Source organism: Phocoena phocoena, chromosome 10 (assembly GCF_963924675.1).
Source record: "Phocoena phocoena chromosome 10, mPhoPho1.1, whole genome shotgun sequence".
Classification (NCBI taxonomy): Eukaryota; Metazoa; Chordata; class Mammalia; order Artiodactyla; family Phocoenidae; genus Phocoena; species Phocoena phocoena.
Genome location: NC_089228.1, coordinates 103,337,263 through 103,364,544, shown reverse-complemented (window position 1 = coordinate 103,364,544; position 27,282 = coordinate 103,337,263). Strand labels below are relative to the sequence as shown.

The window sequence follows — 27,282 nt, the reverse complement described above, 5'->3', positions numbered from 1 at the left end:
CTGTCATCAGCTCCATCCTCTCCAGAGCTCCTTTCTTCTTGCAAAACTGAGTCTCTGACCCATTAGACACTAATTCCCCCTCCCCCAGCCCCTGATACCCACAGTCCTACTTTCCGTCTCGGAACCTCCCGTGAGTAACGCTGGGAAGCGGAGCGCAGGTACCCGAGGCCTTGCTTGTCTGCAGGATCGAACGGAAGCTCTAATTTAATTTTCGCGGCTCCCCCCCCCACGCACCACTCTCCACGCCCTCGCCGACACTCATTAATTTCTGGGATTTCTGAGGACGCGGATCCTAGTGGGTGTGAGGCGCTGGGAAGAAAATAAACCAACCCCATCATCCCAGTCAGCAGCCAGGCCGGCGGCCCCGGGCCCACTCCTCCGTGAGGGCGAGACGCCGGTCCCGGCTGAGCCAGAGCTGGCACCCAGGGAAGACGCTCTGTGCCGGCGTCTCCGGGGATCGCGAGCCCAGTTCCTGTCAGGGACCAGCGAGAAGCCAAGGGGTTCGGACCGTGAGTCCAGACCGGGCGCCGAGCGGCGACGGCTGCCTGTGAGCCCGGCGCATGCGTGCTCGGGGCGTTTGGGCAGGTGCGGGCTCAGGGCTGCCAGGAGACCCCGCGCACGCGCGCCTCCGGCGCGGCGCGGGGCGCTCAGGGATGCCGAGGGGCCCGGCGCATGCGTGCTCGGGGCGGCGCGGTGGGGCGGGCTCAGGGTGGCCGGGAGACCCAACGCATGCGCGCTTCCGGCGCGAGCGCGACCAGTGACCATGGCGGCGGCGGCGGCGGCGGCGGCGCAGGCTCTCTGGGGCGCGCGGCGGCTGCGGTTGTTCCTCTCCACGCTGAAGCCCGGGATCCACGTTCCCCAGGCTGAGCCCGTGGCTGCGTTCAGGTAATGGCGCCGCTCCCCTTCGGGAGCCCCCGCGTCGTTGTCCGCGCGCTCGCGGCGGCGTGAGGGGAGCCGCTGGCCAGGGGCCGGGCTGAGGACACGCGTGGTCATGGCCTCCCCGGCCCCTTGCCCTTTAACCCGTGACCCGAGCGCGAGGGGCGGGGCGGGGCGCTGGGCCGAGGTGCGGCGCCGGGAGCGGCGAGGGTCCGGCGGTGGGAGACCCTCGCTCCCGGCCCGCGTTCCGCGCAGCCCTTCACGCCGGCGGGCAGTGCTCGCGTGCGCTCCTGTCAGGCCAGCCTGGCAGTGCCTGCGCCCCATCAGCTCTCGGAGTCGCGGGCCCCAAGGCCCTGGGTCTCCTTCGCCCCACTTGCCCGCCTCGAGCTTTAATGTGCAGAAGAATCACCTCGGGAAGCGGGGAGATGGCTCCCCGAGGTGCTGAGGGCGCAGGTTGTGGAGACGCCCAGGAATCTGCCTTTCTGTCTTGTGACATGCCCTCCCGCACAGGATTCGAGATACAGCAGCAGCAAGAAAAGTAGATCCGTCTCTGACTCCCAGTCTTAAAAGTGGGTGCTGTCGGTCTCAAGGGAGAGTACGCAGGATATGCGGTTGGAGCAGCGTGAACACACACACACACACACACACACACACACCCACCCTCGTGAGCTGGGTCAGTTCCACTCATGACTAGGAAGGTACCTGGCCTTCACAACTTCACCTGTTGGGAAGCTTCTCATTTGGAAGGAGAAAGGAAAGATCTGACCATGCAGCTCTGTAAGTCAACGTTGAAAAATGCCTATTTATCCAGTGTCCCATTTGCAGAAAGGGATTGAAATGGGGTTCCTGTGATGGCACCAGTATCGGTTACGATAAGTTATTAAATGATTGCAAGAAGGCCCCATCCACTTAGCAGTGCAAATCATTCCTCCTGAAATATCTCTGAAAAACAGGCTTCTCTGGATTTTCAACTGCCGTTTTATAAATGCAGTTGCAAATTGATATGACCTGTGATGGGGAAAACAAGCGGTGGTGTTGGTTAATCTGGAAACAAGAAGGCAGTCCAGTGTTAAGTAGGTAAAAGCACTCCTGTAAGACCTTTGCTTCAGAACAGCGGGTGCCTCACCTACAATTGAGTTGCATTCCAAAACCTTCCCTGTAAGTCTGCTGTTTGGAACTCTGACTCTTTGTATTTCATAATCTGCAAAGTGGTTTATCCCAAGGCCTGGGCAGGAAAGCCTTTTCCACCTGAAATTGTGTGTTACGTGCATTTACAATATTAATAACTTTACAGAACCTAACAGCCTGCCTGAAGAGAGATGTTTTCCAGTTCAACCTGGGGAGGTTCTGTCTGAGCATCAGGGACCCGCCTGCCCCTGGCGCCTGCCTCACCTTCTGTCCAGCAGTCAGGGTGAATGTGGCCGCGGTGCCGAGCCCCGCTGGGGACTGTTCAGCCGCGAGGTTACAGAAAAAGCATCGACAGGAGCGAGCTGTTTACCCTCTCTAAGCCTCGTGCCTTGCAGAATTGTTCCGAGGGTTTGAGACAATGAGTGTAAAAGGCCTGGGACACGATAGGAGTTAAGTAATTAGTAGTTACAATTAATAACGATACAAATATGAATATCTAAATAATAATACAGTGTATAAAAGATGTAAAAATAAGTCCTCCATATTCATGTTAATCCAAGCCCCGGGCATCGCCAATGCTTTATTGTAGCTAATGGTTACTTTGGAAAAAAGGTACAAAAGAAATAGCTGAACATACAAGGTACAGAGAATATGGAGGACTTATTAGGTGGCCCCCATTTTAATTTCTAAGCGAAGTGTGACATTCCAGGTGTCGACATTCAGGCGCTCATTTTGGCTTTGCAAGTTACCAGCAGAGTGACTGGGGCCAGTTACCTAAGCTCTATTCCTCAGCGGTAAAATTAGGTGGAGTCTAATGTACATCACACAGCAAAATGAATGAGATAAGTAAGCTCTTATCAGAGGACATTATCTAGTTTAACAGTTAAACTGTATGTTAGTTCTAGTTTAATTTTTTGCCTCAGCTGGTTACATTCTTGCCTGCTCCCACAGGGATCTCTCCCTCCTGACGGGAGGGGGCAGCTCAGCTCCCTCATCAGGAAGTACTTGCTGTTGTATTGCTCCTGACCCCCTTCCCTTCCACAAACTTGCTTGTCCGGCCTCCCAAAAGGAGGGATTCCAGGACAAAAGTGAGGCAGGATCTGGGCTCTTCGGCTGAGCAGGCCTTCCTGCAGGCTGTTTTTAAAACAGTAGACAGGATTCTTCTCTCCTCTAAGAAATTAACTCAATACAATGTTTCTCAACCTCGGTTGTCTATTGGAGTCTCTTGGAGAATTTAAAAACTACAGATGCCTGGGTCCCAGCCCAGAGATTTTGATTTAATGCAGCTTGGGTATCTGGAGATTTGAAGGTTTGCCAGATGATTCAAATCTAAGTTTGAGTCCCACTGGTATAGTGGGGGCAGGAAATGCTCTCGTAAAAAGGGGCCGAGCGTGTAGCTGTGTAGGTGTTGCTGAGGATGTGGTGAACGTGTTGTCTGCTGCGTGCACCCCAGCGTCTCCTCGTACTTGGCAAAGTGCGTAGTACTGCTGGTTGCAGATTAAACTGTCTTCCCTGCCACCTCCCAGGCAACATGGAGCACCCAGCCCAAAGTAGGGGTTCAGGATATACGTGAACGAGTGAATAATATTTCAGTTTCGGTGTTTTAGAAAGCACATGCCACGGCTCTACCCCAGAATTACTGAGTGGGTCTCCCAGGATTGTCCCAGGCAGGTGTATTTTTTTTTTTTTTTTTTTTTTTTTTTGCGGTACGCGGGCCTCTCACTGTCGTGGCCTCTCCTGTTGCGGAGCACAGGCTCCGGACGCGTAGGCTCAGCGGCCATGGCCCACGGGCCCAGCCGCTCCGCGGCATGTGGGATCTTCCCGGACCGGGGCACGAACCCGTGTCACCTGCATTGGCAGGCGTGCTCTCAACCACTGCGCCACCAGGGAAGCCCCAGGCAGGTGTATTTTTAACTCCACAGGTGATTGTAATGAACACACCTGCTTAAGAACACCTGGGTTAGAGAAGTGATTAATGGGAGGGAGAAATTGACAGCCCAAGAGAAAGGGGTTCATTTTTCTTTAAGTTTTCTATCCTTTTTCCTACCTGAGAGTTTGGAAAATTTGGTGTCCTGAATGGGGTTCAAAGTGATGAGCCCATGTCAGGGCCATTCCAAGACCTGGCCTCTGCAGCCTGCTTTTGTCTCAGCGCTCTTTTAACAATGTTAACGGAGGCCTGACTCATCTGAGAGCCCTTTGATAAGCTGGAGGGAAAATGCAACACTTCTTTCAAGTATATTTATGTGGAAGATAATTCGATAACTATTATTTTTTCAAATAAAACTTTTTTCTTATGTTTGAAATTGATTTGCTTTTGTACACCAACAGTTTTCTGTCCTGTTTCCCCAACCTGGGGATGGATGCAAGGTTTTGGGAGCCTCCAGTAACCCCAGGCGTAGGCTGGTGGATAATGGCAGGTCCCTCAGGTGTGACGACAGACAAGGTGTTGGTGACAGAACGCCAGGCACATTTCCTGCCCGATAGCCTGGCTGCAAACCCCTTCCCCACTTGGCCCCAACCTTTGCTCCCTCTCCACCCCCGTGCTCTTGCCAGGCTGAGCTTGCCCGGTCCCCACGTGTGTCCCCAACCCCTGGGCCTTTGGTCATGCCATTTCTTCTTCTACAAGCACCCTCCCCATCACATTCTTTCTTCAGAGTTGTACCCATCTTGGAAGTTCATCTCAGATGCTGCTTTTTCAGTCTGCTCCAGGTACCTCCACCCAAGCCTGATAGAATCTCTCCATCTCTCTGAAGCCACCTTCAAAGTCCTCCGCCCTAGTAACCCTTCCCTGCCATTGAGTTCCCATCACGCCCAATTCTAGACTGCCAGGTTTTATCTCTATCTTCTTAGGCAGCCAGAAGAATGTGGGATGGGGATAATTAGAAGAAAAGAAATTTGGAATGGGGAATCAAAACACCAATATGGCAGAGCACAGAGGGAAGTCCAAGGCCTTTGGCTGGAGAGACTTCGGACTGGCCACGAAAGGGAAGCCCGTGTGAGCCCGGCCCTGGAGGGGTACAGGCCTGAGAGCCAGCAGCCCCTGTTTGTGAAACCCAGTGGCTCGGACCTCGAGAGAGATGGGGGGGGGGCCTCATTATACATGACATCTTCACTGTGCAAAATGCCTCTTCAAGCATGTCCTTCACACTGCTGGGAAGGGGGCCTCTCGAGAACCTTGAGGGCACGAGGAGTGATAGAGGTGCACAGTCTCCCTTAGTTGAGCTGAGCGAGCGCTGGGCATCTGTGTCTGTCTGGGGAGCTGCCTCGTTTCCTGTGCTGAACAGAGGCGTCTGACAGCTTCCCCCTCCCTGAGGGTGTGCAGACGACGCTTTCTCTTGCCGATGAATGGATGTGTCAGGAAACCATCGTTTCCTGAAATGACTCTATCAGTGGAGCCTTATTCGCCTTTATCTTGATTCTGGAGCTGTCCGAGGAGCAGGATGTTACAAGTAACAGCAGGGTCTGTGCGACGCGACCATGGCTCGGTGCTGCTGTTATTGCTCCTCCCGTAATATTTCTGTAGATGACGAGCTCGTATCAGTAGTTATGTCAGGCCTTACTACCACTCAGGTCTGTCATATTTCCAGAAGTTGCGTGTTAAGACTCGATGTGCCTGTATCCGGCAGATTTGTTCCAGCATCTGTCCTGGCACGCCTTCCCGTCCCTTCTGCGTGTCCCGCAGCCATCCGGGGAGTTGATGGGAGGCTCCTAGGGCCTGATGCAGGGCCCTGTGTGTGCCGTGTTGGTGTACACCCTCACGTTGCCATCCTGGAGCTTCCGCGAGAGCAGTTGAGGACGCTGCCCAGGGCAGAGCCCCTGGGGTGGCACACGGTTAGATGCTGCAGCGCGGGAGGTCTTGGGCCAGGGAGGGCTGGCGTGGGGAGGGCTTTGATATGGACCTGCCTATCTAACAGTCAACGCAGAAACATTTCAACATCTTAAAACCAGTCTGGCCGCATTGGTGCAGACGGGCATTCCTGACCAGGGGGCCCTCATGTGGCTGGCTGGAGAATGGAGAGGCCAGATGCCTACAGGACAGCCTCGGGATCAGGGCCTTCCCCCTGGACCCTGAGACCAGCCTCATCCTTGGGAACGCCACCAACGCAGCTTAAGGTCCGGGTGCCTCCTCTGGACCTGCTGAGGCCTAGACGAGTGGCTCCAGGGTCTGTGCCCGTGCCCACCTGGCATTCCACGGCGGGGGCTCCCGCATCAGCCTGCACCTTGGCACCCCAGCGTGGGCCTGTAGGGTGGCTTTGACTTCAGCAGGCCTCTCGGTGCCTCTGTGGGTTAAGCCCTGAGCTGGTGCTGTAGGATGTTCAAACATGGAGACGCAGCCCAGATCTGCAGTGTGGTGGGGAGGAAACACACGGGTCCCTTTCTAGGTCTGGAAAACTGAAGCACGTTATCAGAATAATCCGAGGGACCTGGGGAGGGTACTGCAGCCGATTCGTGTATAAAAGCCTGGCTTTGTCCTCACATTTGTGCTGCTCAGTAGTTTTCCTCTGGGGATGGGGCTTTTCTCTTCCAGCTCCTCTGTGACCTCTGCCAAAGTGGCTGTGAACGGCGTCCACCTGCACTACCTGCGGACTGGAGGTGGAGAGCACGCTGTCCTGCTGCTCCCAGGAATGCTGGGTCTGGAGGTTTTACCGAATGCTCTGCATGCTGTGTCATCTGTGCTGTGCTCACAATCCCAGATGCCCAGGCTTGATGATTAACTTTAGTGCTTTGCCGAGATGCTTTAAGTAATACTTGCTACAGTCAATTTTAGGTGATGTAGAAAGATAACCTTTCTACTTTATGCAGTTTTTATTCCTTTAAATACCCAGTTTTCTCCCATGCAAGTCCAACACTGTGTAGTTGCTTACAACCTAGAGGGATGACGGGTCAAGGAAAGCATTGTGGGAAGAAGGGATGGGTGAAGGAAGGAGATGAGTGGGTGACCAGCGGCCCAGTTTGCCTGGAATTGAGGGGTTCCAGGATGTGAGACTTCTGCTGCTAAAAGTTGGACTGATTGCCCTGTTGTGCTTGACTATATGTTCAGCTAAGATCAGAGCTAAGAACAAAACTGGGCTTAAAGCCTTTTTGAAGGTCGGAATTAGTTTGGCGTGAACGGAGCGTGGTAAAGCCAGGTGGGTTGCGATCTCCTCTTATAGATGAGTAGTTTAGATGTAGAAAGTTCGGGGTGGGGGAGAATTTCCAGTGATCCCAGGGCATCTCAAATTGGGTTTTAAGGGTTTTAGTATTGTTTTATTTTTAATTTAGTTAAGTAATCCCAGTATATACTTATTTCCTTATGATTTGCTTCCTTCTCTTAAAAGTAAAATGCTAAAATTTTTCAGTCACATGATGGTTCCACTCGATGTAGCCTCAGCTGATGGTGGCACTGTTGTAGCTATTGACGCGTCTCTGTCCAGGTAGTATCGAGTATCTTCTTCCCTCGAGCTGTTGTAAGGGAGGACCATATTTACTCCAATGGCTGACGTAGAGCTAAAGCAATGAACAGTTTGCCATTGTTTCAGTATTGCTGTCATTATCCAGGTATAAAAAGCTTTTGGCAATTTAGTTTTTGCTTGTGTAAAACATTAACCTGATTCAAATATCGAACAGCAAGTTTCTCCCCTAAACTACTGTCCCCCAGCACACAGTTCCCCTACCCATGGGCAACCAGTGTTCATGTGTTTCCTTCTCAGGTATCATATACTGGTAACTATTCCTTAAAGTAATTTCATTAAGGTTTTAGTATTCAAATGGTCTTTGCACTGGTCTTCAAATGTATACCTGTGTGCCAGGTATTATTGTTTCTGCAGTTGGTCTTCAGTTACACTGTTGCCTTTTCCCACCTTCTCACCTCCTGCCCCTCTTTCAGCACAGTTCCCTGGAAGACCCTCCAGTTCAGTGATCATGAGAGAAGCTTGAGATGTCAGAGCAGTAGACGTATGCTGGAAATCCAGTTACGTTTTCAGCTTGGGTTTTCTGGGTGATTTACCTGATGCTGAAGAAGGTGTATTTTGTCAGGAAGAGTGACATCATCATCCTTGATGACATTAAATGATCCTGCAGCATTGAAAGACATTTTCTAATAACTGCCCGTTTATTAAGCGAGACGTTTAGTATCCATTTGTGACCTGAGCTATGAGTCCCCAGAAATCAAGCAGAGCTTAGAAATGAGATGCTGACTTGACCCTGGACTGGGCTCCTTGAGAGTCTGGCCTTCCACACTGTGTGGACCACACAAGACAACCCTGCCTGTGCACACGGTGGCCATGACCGTGTGGGCAGGCTGGGGGTTGCCGGTCAGGCCCGCCGCCGGCCTGAGAGCGTGGCTCTACTTGCTAACATGCGCTGGCTCATACAGTTGTCATGAAACAACCTAACTTGATTTCTTCCCTCCACACCCTTCCCTCCCCCCTCATTTCAGTGTTTTACTTTAATTTTCTGGTTTCTAGTTATAACCAGAAAATAAAACCTTCAGGGCTATTCACATTAGCTTAGTAAAAGACATCTGGGATTTTAGAATTCTGCTTTGAATGACTAGGATCAAATCTCATTCATGTGTCTACACATATTATTAAGACCTCTCTCACTTGTAACAGTCATTTTTAAAAAAAAAGAAAGAAAAAATAACCCAGAAGCATGTTGTATCAGTAAGTTTATTTCTGTGAAGTTTCATGATTTTTTTTTTTTTTTTTAAATAAAAAGCACGAATAAGCTGAAGACAGATCAAGCGTGCTGAAATGATACAGGACCAAATGAAAAATCAGGACCTCTGTCCTTCTCAGAGTAGCCACTAGGGGGAGGTGGAGGGTAGGTCTGAACTCCAGCAGGAAAGGAAGCTGCTTTGCTGTTTACAGCTGAGGTCTAACTTTGAGTAGAAACTATAGTCACTTTAAGTTTGTAGTTGTTTCTGCTTCTGATGTAGTGTGCTTGAAACAATGAAAGCATTTACTGGAGTGTAACCAAGTGACTACTTTTAGGGAGTGGAGAGACTGATTTTGGACCTCAGATTGAGAACCTGAATAAGAAGCTCTTCACGGTGGTTGCCTGGGATCCCCGAGGGTACGGACGTTCCAGACCCCCAGATCGAGATTTCCCAGTAGAATTTTTTGAAAGGGATGCAAAAGATGCTGTTGATTTGATGAAGGTGGGTCTCTTAGGCAAGAGCCCAGAGGAGGAGGGTGGCTGGGCCTGTCTTCATTTATTTTGTTTTTGTTTGTTGTTTCTTCAAGGGTAATACCACGTGACTCCTATAGAGAATTCAGGGTTCAGATGGGTATAAAGAGGAAAACAGATATATCAAACAATCTAACTATTTAGAGGTACTGCTACCAAGACTTTGAGGCTCTGCCTTTCTGGGCAATCTTATTACATGTATAAGCACACAGTTCTGTATTGATGGCATCCTACTATACCTGATGATTTTCCAGCTTACTGTTCATTGAACAGTTGATCAAGGAGTTACTTCCATGCCAATAAATACAAATTTACTTCAGTTTTATGATAGGCACTTAGTATTCTGTTGTATGGATACACTGTGTCTTAACTCCCCCCTCCTGATGCTGGCTAAATCATTTCTAAGCTGCCGTGTGTGTGTGTGTGCACGTGTGCATGCAGTTGTACACGGAAGTGCGGTGAACATCGTGTTGTGCATGGACTTGTGGCGCTCATGTTTTGCTATTGCAGACACTGCTGGTGTGGACTTCCCGGACCTGTCCTGGTACACGTGTGTGAGAGCTCCGTGCACATTTAGGAGATGACTTGCTGAGTGACGGGCGATGCAGATATTCATTCTACAAGATAGTGCCAAAGTATTATCCATAGTAGTCACACCAGTTTAGAGTCCCGTCAGCAGATGTCTTAGACTGATACTCGTTACTTCTTTAAACTTCCCCAGTCATTCAGTGTTCACTTCTCGGCAGCGTCTCTGAGATGCTCATCTTCCCTGTCAGACACACTCTCGGAGCCTGGCTGATCACCCAAAGACCAGTGTAACCACCATCATTCTTTCCCGGCCTTCCTGTAGCCAGTTCTTCCCATAGTTGCAGTCAGTGGCTTTACCAGATGCAGCGACTCTCCCGTTTCCCTCTCTGATCTGCATACCTGTCCTCAAAGTCTTCGCTCAGACCTGCACGGGTGCACACACGTTGTCACGTCCAAGTACAGCTGATCTCCACTGTTTCTGGTTCCTTGAGACTTTATCCAACCAGAAGATGTAGTCCCCTCATCAGTCAAAACAGTACTATGTACTTAGGTTTTTATGACCATCATATTTGCACCACAGCTAATTGAGAGAAGCATTTATGTCGTCAGATGGTGGACTCTAGGATTTTTCTTTAATGGCCAGTTGACACTCCACACACCACAGCTGTGTCGATTCTGATACTTGAGGATCATCAAGCCCTCTCCGCGGCGAGGAGCCGTAACCTGCGCTGTGCATTTCGTGGTATTTGTCACAGATGCTGAAGTTTAAGAAGGTCTCTTTGCTGGGGTGGAGTGATGGTGGGATAACAGCCCTCATTGCAGCTGCAAGATACCCGTCCTACATCAACAAGATGGTGATCTGGGGGGCCAACGCCTACGTGACCGACCAGGACGAGGAGATTTATCAGGGTAAGTCCCTCCACCTGGAGAGTAGCCTCCCCTCCCCCGACCTTTCTCAGGCCTTGTTTTGACGTGAGTTGACAAGTCATGTCTCGTCCGTTTCCTCAGCTGTAATGTGGGAAGGTGGTGAGTTCTCAGGGGAGTAATGCAATTTAACTAGTCTGTATTTTCAAGTTTCCTATTTCCAGAAGTGACACTTTATATGAGTCAGGAAAAGCCTAATAAGTAAAGTTCGTATTTACATTTCCTACTGTGATAGTGACCCTCAAGGAAGGAGGGGGTTGACATGAAGTGTTATTTCCAGGCTCATTTCAAGTAGTGAGTGTGGAAGGGAACATTGTATTCAAACGTGAACCCGCATACTTTGATAAAGAATTGTTGTGCTAGTCACACTTTTTAAGGTTGTCCTTCAAGCTTATCTCTGAGGATTTTTAGAGACGGGGAACAGGGGCTGGCAGAGTGCAGCCCGTGGGCAGACCTGGCCCACTGCCTGTTGGTGTAAGGCTGAGGCTCTGGTAGAGGGGACCGGCGCTGTGACTGCTGGGGACCCAGAGGGGTGCTTCCCTCCAGCCTGCGGTTGCTACCCAGGCCTGTACTGGTGGCCTCCTCGCCCACCAGGCATTCCAGCTGTGGCAACTCAGGAGTCGCGGAGCCCCCAGCAAGCTGCCCGAATTGAGACCACTGGGCTCGCGGGACGAGAGGACGGCGCACTGAGATCTGGGGGTCCCTGGGGCGAAAAGTGCAACTGACTTAGGCTTCCCCCACTTTCCTGGCTCCAGCCTTCGGCCCCTCTGTTCCTCTTCAGGAGGTGATAGCAGGTGTGTGGGTGATGACGCCCGGCCCCGCCGTGGCTTCCCTCCTGCGTCGCCACTGCTCCTGAGCCTCCATTGCCCCAATTAACAGAACTAAGAAACAAAACTAAGAAACAAAACTAAGAAACAAAACCCTCCTCGGGAAGGCCTCCTCGCTGAGGCGGACATCCCGTCGTTTACTTCCGCTCCTTCTTAAATGTGTTATAAGGTAATACACTTTAAAATATGTATTTTAACATGTATCTTATATAATAGGATATATACTATAAAACAATGTATATTTATAAAACAAATATTTTATATACTTAATTTTATATAAATAATGCATATATGTATAGCATCTCTATAAATTAAATATGATGTCAAACATATAATAGATAATATTTTTATTTTGATTATTTCATAGCTGAATTTTTAGTTTAACTGTATAATATTTGACCCATATAAGGCAACACCTGCGACGTGAATGGACCCACCAAGGAGCACAAGGTCAGTCACTGCTGGCCTGCGCGCTGCTTCCAGCCTGAGTTGTCCATCCATGTGCCGTCTTGAAGACACTATCGTCACATACATTCATATCCCTAAACGACACATAATTTAGTTTTATTTGTTTTTGAGCTAAACAGGGTGCCTTCGTACTATATGGCATTTTCTGTGACTCACTTTTTACCCACAGTTTTCTTAGAACGCCGTTCCTGAGGTTCATTCGTGACGTTGCTGCGTGGCGTTCTGTTGGGCACACCTGTTGCACTTTATCCTCCCTCTCTTTCCTCCTAGTGTTGCTGTGAGCATCCTTGGGTGCGTGCTCAGCGTGTGAGCAGACCTCCCTGGGGAGGACGCCCGTGCTGGGGTGGCTGCACCGTGCTTGCAGACGTGCCGCTTTCAGGTGGCAGATCATTTTCCAGCAAAAGAAGCTTACACTTCCACCACCTTAGCTTAGATCCTCAACAGGAACTTGGAACTATCAGAGTTCTTAATTCTGGCCAAATGGGTGTAAGATGGTATTTTATCGGAGGTCTTAATTTGCATTTTCCTGTTACTAATGAAATTGAGAATCTTTTCATGTGTTTATGCACCGCTGGGGTTTCTTCTTTTGCATTTTACCTATTTGTGTCTTTTTACTGGTTTTTAAATTTTTATTGTGTAATATATGATACATGTAAATAACACAGTATGTTTCACAGGTGTATGTTAGGAAGTGTAACAACAGAACCAGCACCCAGGAGACCCCACCCCCCTCAAGCGTAGAGGAGCACTTCTGATATGAGCACAACGTTACTGAGGTGCAGCGTTACTTTGTTTTTTGGTTTTTAGTAACCTGATTACTAACTCCTTGCTGGTTAGTCATTGTGTTAGTAGTTGTGTTACCAGTGTGTGACTTGTCTTTTTGCTTTCTTTCTGGACAGAACTATTCAATTTTCATGTGAGGAAATGGTACGATGTTTTATTTTCTCATTGCCTTGGTGAGTTTTTAGTTGAGGCATAAATGACCTGTAACATTGAGCTGCTCTTACGTTTGCCAACGCGTCTGTCAGCTCTTTGCTCACCTTTCTTCCTTCCCCCTCACGTGTCCCTTCTAAGGCCCTCTCTCTTCTCCCTGAAATTGTTCTTCACAAGTTCTTTAAGGGCAGGTCCGGTAATAGTCAACTCAGCTTTTACTTAAAAATGTTGATTTCGCGTGCACTCTTGAAACACGGTTTGGCTATAAGTACAGAAATAGAAGTGGAAGCGCATCTTCTCTGCTGTTCTGGCGTCTTCTGCCTTCCGTACCTGCTGTGTGGGTCTGACTGTCCTTCCTTTGGAGTGATATGTCTGATCTCTGGCCCTTTTTCAGATTTTCTCTTTTTCTTTGGTACACTTCTGTTTTACTACCCCGTGTTGGATTTCTTTTTGTTTATCCTATTTGGACTACATTTAACTTTTGTCTGGATTCTTTTATCAGTTCTGAGACACACTGTCACCTGCTGATTCCCTCTGACAGTGAGTTTCCCCCCCGGCCCCGCCTCCACCTTCCCCCTCTTGTCCCTCCTCCATCTCCTCCTTTGGGGACTGATTGAACTATGTAGACCGAGCATTTCCCTCTCCCCGTTTCTGTTCACCTCCGTGTCTCTGTGTGTAGGGCTCTGCAAAATTTCTTAAGCTTTCTCTTCCAATTTTCTAGTTGTTTCGTTATTTTTACAAAGGTTCTGATTGCCTTGTGATCTTTTTTTTTTTTTTTGTGGTACGCGGGCCTCTCACTGCTGTGGCCTCTCCCGTTGCGGAGCACAGGCTCCGGACGCGCAGGCTCAGCGGCCATGGCTCACGGGCCCAGCCGCTCCGCGGCATGTGGGATCCTCCCGGACCGGGGCACGAACCCATGTCCCCTGCGTCAGCAGGCGGACTCTGAACCACTGCGCCACCAAGGAAGCCCGCCTTGTGATCTTTGATGAGGAGTGGATATTTGCTTACTCTTAATCTGAAAACAAACAAAAAAGACAGTGAGCATAAGTTGAGAACACTTTCCTTCAGAGAGGATGTCCGTTTGCTCCTCTTGGGAACTATGGATGGTACCAGGTTGGGGCCATTTCCATCTCAGGTTCAGCTGTGTCCTCCCTCCGCCAGCCAACAGTCACCTTCCCCCGAAGCAACCCTGCCTTTGAGTGGTCTTACCACTCTTCGCTCTGTTTTCAGGGTTCTCTTACACACAGACACACACACACACGCATACACATACACACACACATACACACTCTAGTTTCCATCAATTACTGCAAACTCCAGCAGTGCAACAAAAATTGTATATTATGAGAGAGCTAGTTGTTCCACTGCAAGAGGGCCTTCCCGAGGGTGTGGTCTGCTACACGGCCAAGGGCAGAGCCATCTCTGGGGCATTTCTCACGGGCCGTCTTCATGCCGTCGTGCCAGCCCCTCTCTCCTCTTCCTTCTTCGCAGGTCTCCTGCCACCTCTTCATTTTCTGGCTTCTTCTCTGCATCTCCCCACCAACCCCGCCCTTGACCCCATCTGGAGTCTTCTCAGTTTTGTGAGGAGCAGTTCAGCGTCCTCAGCCTCTGGACTCAACCCTGGGCGTCCGTCTGCGGGTTCAGAAGAGTGAGCAAGTGAAAGGCAGGCACTGTCTGTCAGGGTCCGCCTGCCTCAGACGGCAGCTCACTTTAAAGGCGGCGTTTAGCCATTATTTCCTTTCCTGACAGAGAGTCATCTGTAATAGAGTTTGTAGTTAGTAGTTACAGCCATGTGCCTTCAGTGGCCGAAATGAGAATGAATGATGTGTGTGCATTTCTCAACGTACGTAAATGCAGTTCAGAAAGAACTCCTGTTATAAATAATGTCATTTTCACTCAGATGACCCTAATTAGGGGAATGTCTGCTTTTATCTTATACCTTTAACAGAAAGCATTAATTTTAGATCTAATTTCATTCACTTGGTAAGAATCTACTGGTCCCTCTTTTGTGCCTGAGGGCCACAGTGGGGGACAAAACAAAGCAAAACCCCACACACAGAGCTCACATCTTGGTGGGGACCCAGCACTTGGCCCTCACCACGGACACAGAAGCCACTGAAAGTGACCAGCCCTGAGCAGAGTGATGGAGGGCAGGGTTGGGGAAGGCCCGGCCGACCTGGGCGAAGCCAGCGTGAGCCACGAGGAGACTGGGGGAACACTCCCAGCTGGCAGGACAGCCAGTGCCGCAGCTCTGAGTGCACTGCGCTTGGAGTATTTACGGATGAACTCCAATCTGAGACTAAACCCATTCTTGCCCACACATCTGTCTTTCAGGTATCCGAGACGTGTCTAAATGGAGTGAGAGAACAAGAAAGCCTCTGGAAGCCCTCTATGGGTTTGACTACTTTGCCAGAACCTGTGAAAAGTGGGTGGATGGCATAAAACAGTTTAAGCATCTTCCAGATGGTAGGTTACATGAGCTATTTAACGGTCCCTTTGCTCATTAGAGAGGCTGCTTGAGTCCCCCAGATGCTCGAGGATTCCTCGGGGATTAACACGCTCGCCCACTGTCCTTCCACAGTGATGTGTGAACAGAGGGTGCTGGTGATCATGTACAATGCGAGTTCTTGTGTGATAGACCCGCCTTGCACCAGAGACAGACCATGTGTACAAAGGGTCACATTGTTGAGTCTCTCATAGCAGACTGTTCTTTTTCCTTCGAATCCTTTGTGTGTATGATGGCAAAATCATTCTCCAGAAGCCTCAGATACTCTTCACTTTCTAATTCCAGGATGGGTAATTAGAAAACAGACACCAGATTTTCTCTTTTTCACATTTAGAGGTGTCACCCCACTACATCTTCTGTTACTAGGACAGAAAAGGAGGGATTCTCTGTCATGACCTTCAGCCCCAGAAGAATTAGTATGAGGAAGAAAGTATTCAGTCCTTTCCCAAGTTCCGAGCTAAGTTGTGTCGCTTTAGCTGTGACAGATGTCTTCCTGTCTTTATCTGAAAAATTAACATGGTTTCCAGTAACAGGAAGAATTGACATCCTGAAGAGAAATTCTGAATTAAAGTCTGTTTTTTATAGCTATTTACATTTGTAGTCTCTCACTTTTCTAATTGCTAGAAGAATCGAGACTAGGTAAGATCTAATCTTGAAGCACATTCAGATACAAAGTTGTTGTGATTCAGGCACCAGTTTGGTCTATTCAGTAATCATTTCCAGAATGAGTCATCTGTCAAAACTTTCATAATGAGAAGGACATTGGGAAATGTTACTTTTTTGGTTTAAGTTCAAAACAGCAAGTATATCCTGTTCAAATGCAGTATCCACCCATAGAAACAGGTCCTTGAAATGTATTTCAGGAGAACGAAAAGACAACTACAGACTGGGAGAAAATATTTGCTAAAGGACTTGTATCCAAATATACAAAACACGCTTAAAACTGAACAATAAGAAAACAACCCAAATAAAAGATGGGCCAGACAACAACGAGATCCCACTGCACACATCTTAGAGTAGCCACACAGAGGAATTTTAGGACAGTGAAAATGCTCTGTATGATATCATCATTGCATCCACGTCATTACGCATTTGTTCAGACCCACCAAATGTGTCCACCAAGAGTGTGTGCCCGGGGGATGCCCCAGACTCAGGGAGGTGATGGTGCGTCCGTGCAGGTTCATCTGTTGTAAGAAGTGTCTGATGGGGTATCGACGATGGAGGAGGTTGTGCGTGTGTGGGGTTAGGGGTACGTGGGAGCTCTCTGCCTCCCACTCAGTCCTGCTGTAACCCTAAAACTCTAAAAAATGCAGTGTGTTAAAGAGAGAAAGCGAGGGAGAAAGTGTCATGATACAGAGAATCTGGAAATGTATGAATCGTCTTACGGCAAGGCTGTTAACAAACTTATCTCCCTTCAGTACTGATTCCTCTGACAGGAGCCCTTTTCTTGTACTCAAGGCTCTGGCTGCTCAGTTCAGTTTAGGGATTGATCGCCAGATCTGGAGTCAGGCCCGGGGTGGAGTCTGGCTTTGCCACGCGGCTGCCGTTTGAGTGGGTTCAGGCAGGTCACTTAGCCTCTCTGAGCAGCAGTTCTGGGTCTGTGAACTGGAGATACTGGGAACTACCCCAGGAAGCTGCTGTGAGGATTATATAGGTGAGGTGAGGTGTTTTTATACATACACACGTGTATGTAAAGTATGTGGGGTTATATAAGTGAGGTTTTGCATACTATGTGAGGTTATATATATGAGGTTTTATATACTATGTGAGATTACATACGTGAGGTTTTATATATATATTCTATGTGAGGTTATATATGTGAGGCTTCATATATATATATTTTATGTGAGATTATATACTATACATGAGGCTATATATGTGAGGTTTTATATGTATTATCATATGTGAGGTTATGTCACGTGAGGTTACGTACGCTCGGCTTCGGTACAGTACCAACTCCAGGGTGAGTGCTTAGTAAAAAGTTAACCACTACTATTGTAAAAATACTTGATTTACGAGCAGTTGTACCTACTGTATGAGTTAAAGCCTGTACCTCCTGTGGCTCACAGGTGCCGAGTCACTGGGACGGCTCCTGACACGCGGGGTGGGCTCGGGAACACTGGCGTTAATCGCCACGGGGCTGCTCAGTAGCGGGTGTGGCCCCCCCCAGGGCCAGCAGGCAGTGACCCCCACCCAAGAGGAGGGAGGAGCCATTGCCTGGACAGCACCCAGGGACCCCGGCTTTCTCAGGGCAGCTGGGGAGGACAGGGCTAGCTCTGGGGTGCCTGCTGGGAGCAGGGTGCCTCCTCTTAGTGGTACAGCCACCCCGGGGATGTATGATTGTCCCTGATCAACCGAGAGAGGCCAAAAAACTCATGGAGTTAGGGCACCCCCAAGATTTCCCCAGCAGGAAATGGCAGGACAGGAAGTGGAGCCTGACTTGTGCCATGTGAGCCTGAGAAATGCTGTGACACATCAGGGTGAGGGCCTCTGTCAGGGGTGTCGGGGCGGGATGGATGGACAGCAGCTTCTGCACAGCTGCAGTTGTATCTTCACCGTGAGGGACACAGGCTTGAGGGCCTTAGGGCCCCACTGAAGACACTATTTCAAGGGAGGAGCTTTTCAGGTAGCAAGCGCCTACCATCGTTTGGCAGACAGCGAACGGCCCCACGTAATATAGAGACTTGTAGGGTTTTTGTTTGTTTTAACTACTGTTTTCCATGAATTATGAATTTAAATCAGGCAAGAGTGCTTGTTCACTAGTAGAGCTTAAAAGAAAAAAGCCAGGAGAGAAACAGAAAAGGAAACCCAAAGAATGTTAGAGCTGGAAGGCACTCAGACCCCGACTGATCCAGGCCAGTCTCGTAGAGACAGATGCTAAGGGCGGGGGGTGGGGGTGGGGGAGGTTTGTACGCGCTCTGCGCCTCCGCACCCCTAGGAGGGTCATGGGAAAACAGTCTCCGTGTCTTTCAGGTAACATCTGTCGGCACCTGCTGCCCCTGGTTCAGTGCCCCACCCTAATCGTGCACGGTGAGAAGGATCCTCTGGTCCCGAGCTTCCATGCCGACTTCATACACAAACACGTGAAGGGGTCACGGTGAGTCCGGCGTGAGCCAGCACTCTGCCCTGGGGGCTTGGGAGGTAAACGGGAGAAGCTCTAGGAAGAGAAGAAGCATGAGGGTTGGGTTTTTCAGGTGCATCCCGCCCGAGAGGAGGGATTTTTGTCCCGTGTGAACCAACAGTCCTGCTGTGTTTAGGGAACAGGGGGCCAAGGAGCCCTGGAATCCGAGGGCAGGAGCTCTGAGGGCTGCAGCACATCAAGCTAAACAGTCACCTATCACTTGGGAACTTTCGTTATAAAAGCACTACTCACCCAGTAAAGAAAGTTTGTAAAATCAAAAGAAGAAAGCAGATCGCCTGTTGCTTACCATCCATTTAAATACCTCCATTAATAGCATCTCTGTGTACTACTCCTTTCTAGTTTTTTTAACATAGATACAATCATATTCAACTCTGATTCCTGCTTTTTCCCCCACTTAAAATTATGTTGTAAACTTTTCGTGTTATTTCAGCCTTAAATATGTACACATCAGAGGAGAACCTGTTATTCAGAATCACGAAACAGCAGCGTCTGCCAAGCCAGCTATGTTGGTGGCCCATTCGATTAAATGGCAGAGACACGTTCCTTGTCTGTGTAGCCCCGTTTCTGCCAACCAGCCTGGGGACACCAGAGAACCTAATAAGACATGTCAGCAGAAATTCTGTTCTTCAATCCCATTATTTTTTATATGGAACAGAAATTTATAATTTAAATACTTTGGCTGACACGGGAACCAGCTTCTGCTGGTGCTTATATCCAGATGAAAATTCCACGTTGGGCAAGCTCAGAATTTCCTTGATATGCAGTGATGTGCACATCCTAAAGGAGAAAATGGGGTGTGACCAGGAGCTAGTGGCCTGGCTTTGTTTTTTTTTAAGCACACCTCCTGGAAAATAAATACCCAAGTGAGCCTTGATCCCTTCAGAGACTGTATATGAATTCCAGAGCTGCTGTCATTACTCAGGACGTCTTTGGAATTGTACAGAATTCTTTGGAAATTGGCGTTGTTAGTGACCTAAGAACACCCTCCCCCACCCCACCCCACCCTGACCCTCCATGAGCCGATTCTGATGCCCTGCAGGCCAGCCCAGCCTGGTAGGTCAGTGGTGGTCCTTGAGCTGAGAGTCCCCACGGTCCAGCAGGGAGAGTAGAAACAGCTCCTCTACCTCCTAATCATACTAGTTATTCCGTGATCGATTTTAACAAATGTCTCAGAGAATTTTTAAATGTGGGAGACACGCTTCTTATTCTGCAGTAAAATAGCATTCCTACAATTCCTGTCTAATTCCTGTGTTCAAAGAGCATTTTATATTTAAAAGGCATTTCACATATGATTACATACTTCACAACAACCTTATGGGAAAAGATTTTGTCCCAATTTACAGATGAGAAAATCAAGGCTGAGACGTGTTAAGTAATCTTCCAAGGTTGCATGGCTAGTAAACGACAAATCCGAGGGTTTTTTCCTCCTAATGTAGTGCGTTCCCCCCACAGCACAGCTGCCTCTCATAAACATACTCTTATTTTAATATGATGGTAAGATGCCTGTATTATATACTTGCTGACCTGGTTAATTGTCTTCTAACTTCAGAAATGACAGGTTTTTGCACACTGAGGCTCGTGATAAATGCAGTGTGTTCCCTTAGAGAGCCAGGTTCAGTAAAAGTCTGCGAGAAAGTTTAATTTAGGAATTCTGTTCCAGACCCATCTCCTAGCAACAGAATACATCAATATGGGAGAAAAATATTCCCTTGCCATTCAGATGTTAATGGTTTTAGTACACTCTCTTATGGAAGGTCATTTTCTTACAGCAGGATTCTTTGGAAAAAATGAGTTGAGAGTAAAGTGTTACACTTGCTCCCTTCCTCTGTCAGAAGAGCCGTTTATGTTGGGCGTGAACCTAAAACACGGTGGTTAATTCTGGACCCACAAAAAGAGGGTTGATTCCTTGAGCACCAAGGTCGCCCTCCGGCTCTGTGCACAGGCCTCTCACCCCAGGGGGGGCAACTCCGAGTGCAGGTGCTTTTGACGAACTTGGGGTTTCATTTCCCTGCCAGGTACATTTATGATTAAAGAATTAAAGGCACAAGTGTGTCGCTCAAGATTGTACTACAAATAGATAATCAGGTGTGAAACAAATGCCTTTCTCTCCTGGAAGGGGGCCGAGTGCAGGGTGGGTGCTGCCCACCTGTGACAATTTGTCTGCCTGTGACAATTTGTCTCTCTCTGTTCGCTTTGCTGGAGAAGAACCACAGCATCTCCTGGAGACAGAGACCTCAGAGATCACTCAAGTTCAGTGACTTTAGATTTTGTTTTTAGGCAGTTGAGCCCTTCCTCCTAACAAACTCTTCTGCAGGAGTCCCAGATACAAAGCATAAGACAGTGGTCGCTGTGATTATCCCCCGCTCGGCCAGCCCTCCCTCCTAGATCGCACAGCACTGACACCGCCGCCTGCCTGTCTAGCCAGCCTCTGCTTGAGCGCCTCCAGTTGCCGAGCACGCCTGGTCCTCGGGGCCACCCAGCTTGCTGTCAGAGTTGGCGCTGAGCAGAGCCTGCGCCCTTCGGACCCTCCGGGGCTGGCGTGGACGGGCCCCTGGAAGCAGAAGGGCTGATCTGGCTCAGGAGAGGGTGGGGCTTCACGGAGGGTGTGACCACCGCGCTGCAGTGGAGACACGGGGTGCTCGCCGTGCGTGGTCGTCAGCTCCGGCTGCTGTGACAAAGACCGCACACTGGGCGGCTGAAACTACGGACGTTGAGGCCCTCACAGTCTAGAGGCTGGACGTCCAAGACCAGGGTGGCAAGGGGTTGGTCTGTCCTGAGGCCTTTCTCCTTGGTGTGCAGGTGCCATGTTCTCCCTGTGTCCTCACACGGTCGTCCCTCTGTGTGGGCGTCTGTGTCCTGATCTCTTCTCATGAGGACACCCATCAGATTAGATTAGGGCCCACCTGTGTGACCTCACTTTAACATAATACCTCTTTAAAGACCTGATATCCAAGCACGGTCACACTGAGGTACTGGGGTTAGGACTTCAACATGCGAACTGGGGGGCACGGCTCAGCCCACAACACTACGTTTCTGAGGAGGTTCTCAGATCTCAGGAATTGGGGGCCCAGCAGAGATCAGGATCTGGTTTCAGACCCGGCTACGTGTGACCAGCCCCTTGCCCCTTCCCTGCCTGGCCAGGGCCACCCAGCCTCCGGGCACAGCTTAGCTGTCTCTTTCTGCTCCTCCACTTACCGTTCTGAGGCCACGCGGCCCCTTACTGGCACCTTACTAGCAGCAGCGAGCAGGCCAGCCTCTGTCCCGGACGCGGTCTAGTTCAGCCTCAAAGCACTTGGTACACAGTGAAAGGAAGAATGCGAGCATCGCACGGCCACATCTGTGGGTGGCAGGGGTCCCTGAGTGGTGACTCAGGTCCGGAAAGTGTGTTGTGGAGTCCACCTGCAGGTTCTGGGGCCAGAGAACAGACCCGGAAGGAGAGGACGAGGGCCGGAGTCCACGTGTGCAGAGAGGTGGGGCCTTGGGCTCTGTGTGGGCCAGAGGGGAGGGGTGGGAAACAGAGTCGCGCCTGGAGACCAGAGTCAGGGTTTGGGGGCCCTGAGCAGCATTTGCAGCCGTGGTGGCTACAGCACAGCAGGGGCTCAGATGGACCGGGGGTGGGGGGGGGCGGTGCTGGTGATGAATCGTGCTCGTAAGCAGGTGGACGTGTTTCTGTACCTCTGTTTCCTGTGTGTCACGTGGGGATGGGGATGCCTGTCATCTCAGATAACTTTCTGAGGAATGAATGGGGATGTATGTGCAAGTTCAGACGAATAAGAACTCGGCACATGGTAGCTGCCTTCGTGGATGGAATGCTGGTGTGGGTGTAGGTGGTCTGGGGCCCAGGAGACAGCAGGGTAGAGCTCGATGGGCAGTCAGGCGCATCGCCCTCGGTCAGCTGTACGTGTGCACACACGTATTTATATATCGTATACGTGTGTGGACATGTAATATATCTATAGCGAGAGAGGATTGATTTACTATGGGAGTAAGGCATTGGCTCGTGCAGCTACAGAGGCTGAGAAGTCCAAGATCTGCAGTCAGCAGCTGGAGGCCCGGAGGCCCAGGAGAGCTCATGCTGTGGTTCAGTCTGACTCTGAAGACCAGAGAACCAGAAAGAGCTGATGTTGCAGTGTGAGTCTGAAGGCAGGAAAAAGCCAGTGCCCCAGTTTGAAGACAGGCAGGAGGAGTTCCTCTTGCTCAGGGGAGGGTCAGCCTTTTGTGCTATTTGGGCCGTCAACTGATTGGATGAGGCCCACCCATGTGGGGAGGGCAGTCTGCTGTGCTCAGTCTGCTGATTCAGATGTGACTCTCATCCCGAAAAACCCTCACACACACACCCAGAATCATGTCTCACCAAATGTCTGGGCACCTGTGGCTCAGCCAAGTTGACACGTAAACCCAACCCTGGTGGAGGGCAGCTGGCAGGAGCTGTCCTCAGAGGTCTTGGCCTGGTGGTGGTAGCGCTAAGGGTGCCTGGGTTCCCCAGGTCGTGGGTCAGGTGCTGGCCTCTGTCTGATCACAGGAGGGAGGAGGGGCCTCGCTCTGCAGCTTCCTGGCCTTGTCCACTGGCCAGCGGTGGGAAGATGGCCCCAGACCTCCAAGGTGGGCAGGGGGGTGGTGTGCCCCTGCGGGCGCGAAGTAAACAGTCTTGTGCTGGCAGCAGGTTCGTTCCGGTTCCGTGGAGAGGGGGCCTGGCAGATACCGAAGGAAGGGGGACGCACCCCCCTCAGCTGCCCGGATGACCCTTCCCACCCGCTCCTCAGCTGCTGTTTCTAGTTCCTCCTCTCTGACTGCAGGCAGCTCAAGAACCGCTTTAGGGCCAGTTTCCAGGATTAACTCCAAACAGGTCCAGCCTCATCCTTACAAAGCCGGGTCCTGGTGTCTCACAGTGGGGGGAAGGGGGGGCTCATCCTTTCTAGACAAATCTCACCCATGACATTTTCTAAAATCGTTTTTTTAACACCTTTATTGGAGTATAATTGCTTTACAATGGTGTGTTAGTTTCTGCTGTATAACAAAGTGAATGAGCTATACATATACATATATCCCCATATCCCCTCCCTCTTGCGTCTCCCTCTCACCCTCCCTATTCCACCCCTCTAGGTGGTCACAGAGCACCAAGCTGATCTCCCCGTGCTATGCGGCTGCTTCCCACTAGCTATCTGTTTTACATTTGATAGTGTGTATATGTCCATGCCACTCTCTCACTTCGTCCCAGCTTTCCTTTCACCCTGCCGTGTCTTCAAGTTCGTTCTCTACGTTTGCATCTTTATTCCTGTCCTGCTCCTAGGTTCGTGAGAACCATTTTTATTTTAGATTCCATATATATGCGTTAGCATATGGTATTTGTTTTTCTCTTTCTGACTGACTTCACTCTGTATGACAGACTCTAGGTCCATCCACCTCACTACAAATAACTCAATTTTGTTTCTCTTTATGGCTGAGTAATATTCCATTGTGTATATGTGCCACATCTTCTTTACCCATTCATCTGTCGATGGACACTTAGGTTGCTTCCACGTTCTGGCTATTGTAAATAGAGCTGCAATGAACATTGTGGTACATGACTCTCTTTGAATTATGGTTTTCTCAGGGTCTACGCCCAGTAGTGGGATTGCTGGGTCGTATGGTAGTTCTATTTTTAGCTTTTTAAGGAACCTCCATACTGTTCTCCATAGTGGCTGTATCAGTTTACATTCCCACCAACAGTGCGAGAGGGTTCCCTTTTTCTCCACACCCTCTCCGGCATTTATTGTTTGTAGATTTTTTGATGATGGCCATTCTGACTGGTGTGAGGTGATACCTCATTGTAGTTTTGACTTGCATTTCTCTAATGATTAGTGATGTTGAGCATCCCTTCATGTGTTTGTTGGCAATCCGTATTTCGTCTTTGGAGAAATGTCTGTGTAGGTCTTCTGCCCATTTTTGGATTGGATGGGTTTTTTTTTTTGATATTGAGTTGTATGAGCTGCTTGTATATTTTGGAGATTAATCCTTTGTCAGTTGCTTCGTTTGCAAATATTTTCTCCCATTCTGAGGGTTGTCTTTTCGTCTTGTTTATGGTTTCCTTTGCTCTGCAAAAGCTTTTAAGTTTCATTTGGTCCCATTTATTTTCATTTCTCTAGGAGGTGGTTCAAAAAGGATCTTGCTGTAATTTATACCATAGAGTGTCCTACCTATGTTTTCCTCTAAGAGCTTTATAGCGTCTGGCCTTACATTTAGGTCTAAAATCTCTTTAAGGTAAGAATTTTCCAACTGCGGTGGATTGTGGTCGCCAGCAAACGTAAATAAACTGTCTCCAAGTTGGAACATTTTGTTGGTACGCTGTACATAACTGGAACCTTCATAACGACTTGCTTACATTGTGAAGCACAGTACAGATAGAATAATGGACGAATAGCAAACGTGTCTTAAGTGTCTACTGTGCGCCCAGAGATAATTTCATCTTCAGAATAACCCTCTGGGGTGGACACTGTTACTGTCCCCACTTTCCAGGTGAGCAGCTGTGGTTCAGGGAGATGCTGTCGCTTGCTGGTAAAGAGCCTGCGTTGGTCAGACTGGGTTGTCTTGCCCCCATAATAGCCAGCGCCTTCAGCCTGTTTCTCCTTCGCCCACTAGCACGTAGGGAGCATCGTCCAAGGACTGTCCAGGAGAGGTGGAGGGAGACTAGAGGGACTTGAATTCCTCAAAAGGTCTAGAGTCACATTTCTTTTTCTAAAGGTGCCAAATGCAGTGGGGAACCTGCCCCAGCAAATAGGATCTAGCATCTACCCCCGAGGGGTCCATCCTCTCCAGCTGAGCCGTGTGTCTGGCAGTGGGGAATTTCCTACTCGTTTTCCTGGAAAGTGTGATTGTTTGAACACCACTCTCCAGGAGCGTGTGATTTGATCCTTTGTTAACTGGGTGAGAGTCTGGGTCAGCAGCAGTGGCCACGCTGCCTTGGCAGCCCCGTATTTACACCTGTCCGGGGCAGTGCTGCCCCAAGAGGAGCACATGTCAGGGATAGTGACCTCTGTATCAGACCTTAGGGAAGGCTGTGTTGAGGACCCCGAAATGATCCCAACAGCTATCAAGGAGCAGAGCTGTCTTATTCATACCCTCATTTATCCATCTGTCTGTCCGTCCCTCTGTCTGCCCGTCCTCAGTCCAGTGCAGTTCTGAATGTAGATGCCTCGGAACAGGGCTCCCATATTTTTAACGAGGAGCCCAGTTTTTATTTCCCGAGACTGAGATTACTACTGGGAGAACACAGACAGCACTGAGGCTAAAAGACGGGATCGCAGCTGCTGTCTCTCCTTCCTTCTTGGGCGTCTGAACAAATAATAGGAGTGGGTTGGCTCCCCACACAGGAGGACTTGCAGGTTTGGCAGGGTGGGTCTCTGCTTCAGGGTCCAGCTTGGTCCACGTTGGAAGGTGCAAGGTATCCCAGACATGCCCTTCTGTGACTGCCAGCATCCTCGCAGTTGGTTCTTTTCTGTCTCCTGAGAACAGAGGCCGTGACTGTCCCTGTGAGCCCCGTCCCTCTGGAGGGCAGCTGGTCCTTTCTCTGCGGTGGTACAGCTCATACCACTTTCCTGAATAGCATTAACGTTGACTTGGAAATGCGCTGGTTATTGTTAGTGGCGTTATTAACCTTCCCCAGGGCCTCAGAAAGATGCCAGCAGCAGATCCTCCTTTCAAGCCAGTGATCTTGATAGTCTGGGTTCCCTCACACACCCCCAGTCCCCGTGTGGTTGGTTGCAGGAGGCCCAGCATCGCACAGGGACAGCTCTGTTCCAAGCTCCCTCTTGCCATGCGTCCTCCCTCATGTTCACTGAGGTCCCTAGAGCTCTCAGCTCCCCACCCCGTGGAAAGCACAGAGAAGCAGGAAATGCAGTAACTGGCATTTTGCCCCAGTGTAGTCCTTTTAACGTCTAACTGGATTGTGGACAGAACAAGTCAGACTTGTGCTTATATCCTAGAACCTTTAATTTGTTTAAAACTTATTGTCTTCACTTTTATAGCCAATAAATAAAATGTGTAACTCAGAAGTCTGCCTTTATTAAAGAAACTGCAGACCAGCCACATTTGACCAAAGCCCTGTTGAAAGGAAGAAGCCTCCCGAGGATGGTGAGGTGTCTTGACAGCTGCACAGCCAAGGGCGGGTGGCTAATGCAGGTTCCTGCCACCCTCACAAGCTTCAGGAACATTTACTTACCCTTTGTCTGGTGGCTTGTATGCAGACCTGCTCAATCCTCCAAAATGACGGGGTGATTTGGAACCTTGAACAACAGGCCTACGGGGGCTGTGAATTCTGATTTGGGTTTTCCCACTACATAGATACTCCAAGAGGCTCCAATCCAGTGGATTCTGCACACTTCATCTTTTTATCATCTTTCCAACCCTCTCTCTCAAGACCAATGTTATTAAAAAGAATTTTTTTCTTAGGTAACCACCAATTACATCTCCCACTCTGTCAGGTTTGCAGTCAAACTATTTCTTACCTGATTCAGTTCCAAGCACAGTGTGTGTGCTCTGTCACTGTTACGTCTCTCTTCTGGGACCATTCATAAGATGTACCTTACACTTTCTTCCTAATAGAGGTGATGGAAAGAAAACCAGGGCAGTTTCTCACTTGAGGGTTTCATGAAACAACAGGGAGGGTAACAGGTTTTTAAGGGATGTGCCATTAACCATAATCTTTCTTTTTTAGGTTGCATCTGATGCCAGAAGGCAAGCACAACCTGCATTTACGTTTTGCAGGTGAATTCAACAAGTTAGCAGAAGACTTCCTACAGTGA

The 27,282-nt window shown here is 49.5% G+C and overlaps 1 protein-coding gene across 1 annotated transcript; it reads left to right on the top strand.

Moving 5' to 3' along the window:
• Positions 1-763: 763 nt before the first annotated feature.
• Positions 764-27,282, top strand: BPHL (biphenyl hydrolase like). Its single transcript, XM_065886021.1, has 7 exons — positions 764-885; positions 6,533-6,636; positions 8,979-9,145; positions 10,458-10,611; positions 15,189-15,320; positions 18,334-18,457; positions 27,195-27,282. The coding sequence occupies exons 1-7, from the start codon at positions 764-766 to the stop codon at positions 27,280-27,282; spliced, it is 891 nt and encodes a 296-aa protein (XP_065742093.1).